This window comes from Pseudorasbora parva, chromosome 17 (assembly GCF_024679245.1).
Source record: "Pseudorasbora parva isolate DD20220531a chromosome 17, ASM2467924v1, whole genome shotgun sequence".
In the NCBI taxonomy this organism is placed as follows: Eukaryota; Metazoa; Chordata; class Actinopteri; order Cypriniformes; family Gobionidae; genus Pseudorasbora; species Pseudorasbora parva.
In genome coordinates, this window is record NC_090188.1 from 5849287 (window position 1) to 5857580 (window position 8294).

The following is an 8294-nucleotide window of genomic DNA, read 5'->3' on the forward strand; positions in this document are numbered from 1 at the left end:
TTATAATGAGCAATTGAGATGTTTCAAAGATCTCACTTAAGCCTTTTCTTTTTATAGCCTGTGTGTGTGTGTGTGTGCTTGTAGAGATCTTTTTTGAGAATCTCAAGCACATTGTGTAATGCATCAATGATTTCAAAGCGTTATATCTTGTTGTTGTGAAATGCTTTTGTTAACTCAGCAGGATAAATAAAGCGTATGCAGATGATAAGGTTTTCAAGCTCTGCATATCATTGGCCTATTTTGGGACACGTTTTACTCTCAAAGGTGTCGAACCCTCTGTGGAAACTCTTATCATCATTTGAGTATCCCCCCCCCCCCCCCCCCCATCTTAGATGAAGCAACATGGAATTGGCATGTGATGAAAAATCATTCCCTGGTACAATCTTCCACCCTCTGGACATTTGTTTCCTGTGGGTCTCGCTAATGTTTGTTTTGGCTGGACAATATGTGTCATTGTGGCGTTCCACAGAGGACAAAAGCCAGCTTTGAGTCCAGAGCAATTTGATTCGTGTAAGAGCAGTCCCACAGTCTCAGCCGCTCGCAGAAAGACCGCATTTAGACCCCAACAGCTACTGCGTTGTTAGCGCCAACAAATATCACTACTGTAAATGGATCAAATTTGGAGTCCTGGCTTCATTTCACAGAGCGTTCCTCATCTAGATTTGGGGCTAGTGAAGTGATGGTACCACAGAAGAGGTTGGAATGGGTTACTCCCTTTGACGGCATTTGTTAAATAATTGAGAATAACTAAACAAAATGCTGATTGTTCAACATTTCAATCGCACGTCAATACACTCGCATAAAACGCTGATTGAACTGGTGATGAGGAACGTGTTTGTTGTGTGTTGTACTGGGAAAGTGATCTGATGAATGTGTTTTTGTCTCTTCCAGCTGGTCGTTCGGGGTTTTAATGTGGGAGATCTTCACGCTCGGCGGTTCTCCGTATCCTGGAATACCTGTCGAGGAGCTTTTTAAGCTACTAAAAGAGGGTCATCGCATGGACAAACCTGCTAACTGCACCAATGAGTTGTGAGTGTTCTTTTTTTCAAAGGTTTCATGATGTATGGTTTGTAATAGCAAACTTTCTAGATAATTTAGCATGCCTGTTAGTTTGTTGAGTCACATTAACCTTTCACTTACATTCAATTTTACTAGTTAAACTATTGTCCTACTAACCCTTATTTCATGTTTGCATTTACTTTGTCAGTGAGCCAGTTCATTTAGCATCCTGCTTATCATTTTCTATTTTGGTTGCACTTTATTTTATACTATGTGTACCTAAAAAAGTACTCTTGGGTTAACTACGTGGGTTAAGGTTAGGTTCAGGGCTAGTGGCACCTAGTTATTATCTAGTTATTGAAATAACTATTATAAGTACATAGTATGTACATGGGGAACAGGACTGTAAAATAAAGTGCTACCTCTGTTTCTACCAATTTTGTCTTACATTTACCTTGTCAATGAGCTAGTTAAGGTACAGTCTAACACTCTAATCATAATCTTTGCTTTTATTTAGTGTGTCCATATACTAGCTAAAGGTGCTTAAAATGATTTCTGGTAAACGCTGTTGATATTTGAAATCACTGAACACATGCACCTACTCAAAAGGATCACGCCCCCACATTCACGTACACACAATGCAACTATGCAATGGTGAAATCTGCTGTGCCTGCCACCTGCCTGAGAATATGAGGTCAACAATAAGTGAAAGCAATTTGTGTTAATGTGATAATTCAGTTTGAATGTCTAATTGTTATTTAGCTCCTCTTAAATCCTTTGATGGTAAAATCCTCCCTCCCCAAAAAACAAACCCAGTTTTCATGAACAGCTCCTTACATAACACGAGTCTAAGTAACTGATATTACAAGTGACAAGATTAAGGGGTTATAGCGATCCCTAAAAGGGGAACCAAAGCAAAAAATATATATATTAGGAGTATGTTATCTCACTTTTCTGACACATATTCTGATGCTTGGGCGCCGAAACGGGGGGTGGAGGAGGTTTAGACGTTCCAGGCTCATAATAGTAATATTACAAATGAATGAACGAACAAGCAAAGATGATACAAGTATATTCAAGCAAAAAACAGCATATCTTAGTTCTGTGAAACACAGCAAAACTAACATTACTCACATATTGAGAAAAAAACAAAGCAACCTCAGAATCAGATTCTGAGGGTCTTAAAGGGATAGTTCACCCAAAAATAAAAAATCTGTCATCATGTACTCACCCTCATGTTGTTACAAACCTGTATGCGTTTCGTTGTTCTGTTGAACACAAAAAACGATATTACAAAAAATGACGGAAAATCCAACAGTTGATGTTAGCTGATGTTGGCCATTTTTCAAAAATCGCTTACTGCACCTTTAAACTGTCCTAATAACAGTTTTATTAAATGTTTTGGCATTTTCGGTTTAGATTTACCTTGTCAGTGAGCTAGTTAAATTAGTGCCCAAACAAATCATTTACTTTTTCAGCATTTTTTTAAACTTAATTTTAAGTGTCAGAGAATTAGCTAAGCTAGCGTCCTGTTAATCCTTTTCTTTTCTACCATTATTTTTTGTCAGAGTTAAGCTGATGTCCCACTAATCTTTTATTTTTATATCTGCGTTTAGTGTCCCCAAGTACTAGTTAAGCCGCGTTTCCGCCAAAATTACCCGGAACAATTTGTCCAAGGACTTTTTTTATAACTCCCAGACCTGTTGCCATATGCGTTTCCATCGTGGTCTGAAGTACAGTAATGATTAGGCAAATAAGTCCAGTGACAAAGGACTGCGCACAACTTTCCATTTCCCACTTGATTTCGTCCTCCACATATAAACTTAATAAAACCTGAACCGCTGGTTCATCTGCCTTATTTTTTCAAACTCCATTTGATAATTCGAATAGCAAACAATTCTTACTGCACACACAACAGACTTTTAAAAATGGTGGTTGAAATAAAATGCTGCATGAGCTCTACCAATCAGCATGTTCAGCGGCCAAGTCCCACCCCCGAAAGTTCCTGAAATTTGAAAAAGTACTACCTCGTGAGCAGGGACTTTCTGATGGGGACATTTTTCTCTAAGCTACATTTAGACCCTGGTCCATGCGGTCGAAACACAGAGTACCACCCCAAAGTCTATAGTTCCTGGGGAAAGTTCCTACAGTAGATTTCTTTTTTTATGGCTTGCTCTTAGCTTGTCTGCGCTAGTTAAGCTAACATCCCACTAATCATTTTCTTATTATACCGTTTTTGTCTTGTAAAGTTAGTAAAGCTTAATGGTTTGCATCATAGTGTTTCCATGTACTAGTTAAGCCAGTGTCCCACCAACCACTACCAATATTTGGCTGACATTTAGTGTGTGTTCAAGCTAGTGTTGTTGTTGTTTTTCCTCAGTTTCACACAAAAACACATTCCATTATAAAAGTAAAATGGTAAAATGCCATTGATGTCAACTTGAAGCTAGTTTCCCAGCTGGTGTGAATTGGCTCTACCAGAGAACAACCAACGGATTGTAATTTCACATTGGCAGTCATTGGTCAGAATCTCATAGCATCCGACCAATGAGCTCCTTCTCACCCTAACCCCAAAAAGTGTCTACCAGCCATAATGTCAGTGACCTTTCACACTTTCACAAACTTTCAAAAACAAACTTTCACACTGATTGACTGCCAAATCGAGACGTTGCAGTAGCTTTGAGATGTTGCCAGCTAGTTAGCACATGCCTGAGCATGTCTGATTACTCAAAGGGTTGCACCACACTTGATTCCCAAAACAAAGCGTTGAAATAAATAAATGATGTCACATTGTCTTTATCTCTTTCTCAGGTACATGATGATGAAGGACTGCTGGCATGCGATCTCATCCCACAGGCCCACATTCAAACAGTTGGTTGAGGATTTGGACCGCATTCTCACTTTGGCAACCAACGAGGTGAGGCGCGCACACATTTACACACGCGTGCATAAACAGACCTGAAATCATTCACGCTTTCTGTATAGTTCTGGGATTCATCAAAGCCATGCCAACGCTGGCTCCAGCTCCAACATTTCGCAAGATCCGCGAGGGAAAGGAAGCGTTTTTTACGGTCAGCGTACAGGTCGAGAGTTGCACGTGCTTGATTTCATCCAGGCTTCGTTTTTTGAGCACGGCCCTCATGCTAGCGTTGCTCAATTGTCAGATGGATCCCTACGACAGAAAGCTAGACGATTCTTTCCGTTCCCCAGCTGTCATCCACGATATCCGTGTGGCGGGCTGAGGGATGGAAATCTGTCAGAACTTGTCGAAGGGTGGATTGAGCCGTGGAAGAGAGACGATGCCAAAAGCCCCGCTCTCGCTCGTCGTTTTGAACTTTAGAAATGTAATAAAGTGCCTTTGCTTTCTTCCCCCCGTCTTAAACTGCTCACAGATGTGAAGGTCTTTAGTAATGTGAGCTGCCTTGTGTTGAGCAGCGAGAGTTCAATCCAACACTCATTTTCAGCAACCTAAAACCCCCCCTTTCCTCTAGTCAAATAGCTCAGTACCAGCCGCAAAGAGAAAATGGCTCCAATTTTGTTTGAGGAATGAACCAGGAAAAAAACACCCTTCTGTGCATTTTTCTGTACTGTATATTCATGTGCATTGGATGTTTATATGATGTATTTCGAAATATATATATATCTTCACGTGTGGTCCCTTCTGTTATTGAATCACTGAATTTCGATAATATTGGTTAGACTTGACATTCTGAAGGAGATTGTTCAGATGTGGACTCTGGCGCAGTGGTTTCCAGCTTGGTTAAACTCGGATTGAAGGCACTTTATTTTGAAGGAAGCGGCTAGTAGATGAGTGTTTTTGCTGGTGAACCACAGTGGAAAGTATTATTTAATTATATACACTATGGTTCAAACGTTTGGGGTCAGTAAGATTTTTAGATTGAAGATTTCAGCACAACTGTTTTCAACATTGATAATAATCAAAAATGTTTCCGGAGCAAGAAATCATCATATTAGAATGATTTCTGAAGGATCATGTGACACTGAAGACTGGAGTAATGATGCTGAAAATTCAGCTTTGATCACAGGAATACATTACACTTACATTTACATAGAAAACAGGTATTTTAAATTGCAATAATATTTCACAATATTACTGTTTTTAATGTATTTTTGAAATGCAGCCTTGTGACCATAAGAGACTTATCATATATCATATGATGTATCAAATGCTATATCATATATATCATATGGTTTTTGTTAATATAAGAAAACTATATACAAATATATAAACTAAATATACATAATTTAAATAATAATGAAAATAAAACAACAAAATTATTCGAGAATTAATTTAGAATTACTATCGCACACCTGCAGGTAATAGATAGTTGCGTAGGAAAGAAGGCACAAAGTCACAAAAAATCTCAAAAGTCAAAGGAAATCCTGCACACTATCAATACTGGCAAAAGGTATCAAAAATGTATTGGCAGCGTTTGGGTCAGCGTTGATGAGCTCCATCAGGCATATACCTATGAAGGTCATGAGACCGCAACGTTTTCAATACATTTTTGATACCTTTTGCAAGTATTGATAATGTGCAGGATTGGTAACACTTTAGTATGGGGAACACATATTCACTATTAACTACGACTTTTGCCTCAATAAACTCCTAATTTACTGCTTATTAATAGTTAGTAAGGCAGTTTTTGTAGCATTTCAGTTTAGGTATTGGGTAGGATTAAGGGATGTAGAATAAGGTCATGCAGAATAAGCCATTAATATGTGCGTTTTAAGTTCTAATAAACAGCCAATATCCTAGTAATATGCATGCTAATAAGCAAGGTGTTAATAGTTAATAACTGAACCCTAAAATGTAGTGTTACCGCGGGATTTCCTTTGACTTTTGAACAAATTTTTTAATGAAAACAGAAAATGTATAACTAAAATCTAATTCCAAATATTAATAAAAACTATAATAGTAATGATGCAAAAATAACACTCTTTTCAAATGCGTTTTCCCAATAGAAATGTTTTTTATTTTTATACTTCCTTTCTTATTGACTAATTGAAATATTTCTGTTATATGGCTGTATGTTTTTTCCTATTAAATGCAGCAGCTCAACTGTTCTCATAAGAATGCATCCTCTGATATCTTGATCTTTGTGTCTGTAGGAGTATCTGGACCTGTGCGCCCCAGTGGAGCAGTACTCTCCCAGCTTCCCCGACACACGCAGCTCCTGCTCCTCCGGAGACGATTCCGTCTTCTCCCACGACCCCTTAGCAGACGAGCCCTGTCTTCCCAAGTACCAGCACATCAACGGAGGCATAAAAACATGAGCCCCTTCAACGTTCTCCAGACTCACCACATCCAAGCTACACCTCCAGTTCTCAAAAAGAGTGAAAGACTTATACCCACAGTTCACTTTGACCCACCCAGAACCATACGCTGCCTCAAGACTCCCGGCGAAGCTCCCGCTGGACTTTGGGAGCGTGCCGGGGGAGGCAGAGACGCCTCAGTGCTGCTTTTCCGGAAAGAAACTGAAGTGTGTGAAGCGCAGGTGCTTCTTTTTTTTGTGGAAACACACTTGCGCACACAAAAACACGTGACCAAGCTCTTAAGAAGAGGACGAGGACCGAAGAAAAGTGACTGTTCCCAAGGGCCCACCTCTCTTTTTTTGTTTTGTTTATTTTGCAGATTTTTTTTTTCCGTTTATGTTGGAATTCTCTTCCATTCTTGCCATCATTCCGTTGCTTGGCATTCCAGGAGTCTGTGTTCCCAAGTGAAATGAAATGGAGCACATGGACAGAACTCTTCAGAGACTAAATCCAAGACAAAAAGGAGAAAATAGGAAACGAGTACTATATGGAAACACACAACTAACAGAAGAAGAAGTAGAAGAAAACATATCACTGCCTCCGGTTGGTTTTTAAAATGTTTTTATTTTTAAATGCTCCGTTTTTACCATGATAACTCAGTTATCATACAAAAGCCCAAGCAGTTATCCTTATTGGAAAAAAAAAAATAATAATAATAATAATACAAGGTATATAGTGCTGGGTATATTTGTAAATATATTCAAATATGTAAAAATATATATTATATATTTACAATGAATTATTTTTTGTATGGACTTCCGAACAATTCCTCCCCTTTCCCTCTTTTTCTCCAGAGTCAAAAATGGATGTAGACACGTCTAGATGTTTCTATTACATTCCCTGTCAAACATTCGCACATATACAGCAGGACTCGACATTAAAAACTGCTTTTTTTGTGTGTGCGTGTTGAGGTATATCCTGTTAAAACAGGAAAATTCTTTTCTTTGTCTTCTATTAGGAGTTCACCAGCATTTAGATGACCTCAAAACTAACAAAACATGCACTAAAAGCCACAAAACTCTTATTTTGGCACAGTTGTTCATGCTTTTGTTCCAGAGGCATTGAACTGTGGTGCTGGTTTGAATCCTGGAAACGTTTAATGTCGGGTCCTGCACAACTCTCACTTGCTGACACAGTCACGTATTGGCTTTCAGGGAAAGAGATAGCATGTTAATTTATTGACTTATGTTAAAAAGAATCAAAAGGATAAAAAAAGATCATAATAAAAGAGATAATAATATTAATGATGACAGTAGAAAAGATAATGATGATTCGCAATGTTTATTTTGTAATTTAAAATGACATTTCAGTGAGGCAATGGTACAAAGAATTATTTGTAGCTGGTTTCAAAAGATTTGCATTTCTTACGTTTTTATATATATATACACAAATGTGAATGGTAAGTTAAAATGCAAAAATAACGTACATTTTATAGTCCGCTAATCCCTTTTCTATAGTAGAGGATGTTGTTGCTATTTTACTCACACTGAAGTTTGCATTTGAATTTGACAAAATACTGGAAAAAAGGTTGCAGTATGTATGTGTGTGTATATATATATATATATATATATATATATATATATATATATATATATATATATATATATATATATATTGCAGTTTTACCCACATCAACAATAGGGTTTTCAAAACACAAAAGTATTAATTGTTCAAAGTGTTTCATTTTCTTCCAGACAAATGAGATGAGGTTGTTCTCAACAAATGTTCCTGACAGATTTGTAAAAATAAATGATGAAAAAATAAAACGAATTTTGTGTGATTAGTTATTAGATCCAGTATGTGATCAATCCTTTTCTGGTGTACTTCATAGACACATATCCTTGTTTGTATTTGATAAGAAATGTTTATTCATACTGAGATATCTGACATTAATTTCTATTTTGCCATATGTGCCAATCTAGAACCTTTACTTTTAAGTAAACTCCAACTCCTTATGC

The 8294-nt window shown here is 37.6% G+C and overlaps 1 protein-coding gene across 7 annotated transcripts in view; it reads left to right on the plus strand.

Annotated features, from left to right (window-relative positions):
- The window catches only part of fgfr2 (fibroblast growth factor receptor 2), a 56876-nt gene extending 48976 nt beyond the window's left edge, over positions 1–7900 (plus strand). For 5 of the 7 annotated variants that reach the window (XM_067421626.1, XM_067421628.1, XM_067421627.1 and 2 more), the window contains 3 exons: positions 892–1029; positions 3811–3916; positions 6133–7899. In XM_067421626.1, coding sequence (XP_067277727.1) covers positions 892–1029; positions 3811–3916; positions 6133–6297 — 409 coding nt within the window. In that variant the 3' untranslated portion in view covers positions 6298–7899. Of the gene's footprint in view, positions 1–891; positions 1030–3810; positions 3917–6132 lie in introns of all 7 variants that reach the window. The other 2 variants (XM_067421629.1, XM_067421630.1) reach the window with 1 other exon arrangement.
- The last annotated feature ends 394 nt before the right edge of the window (positions 7901–8294 follow it).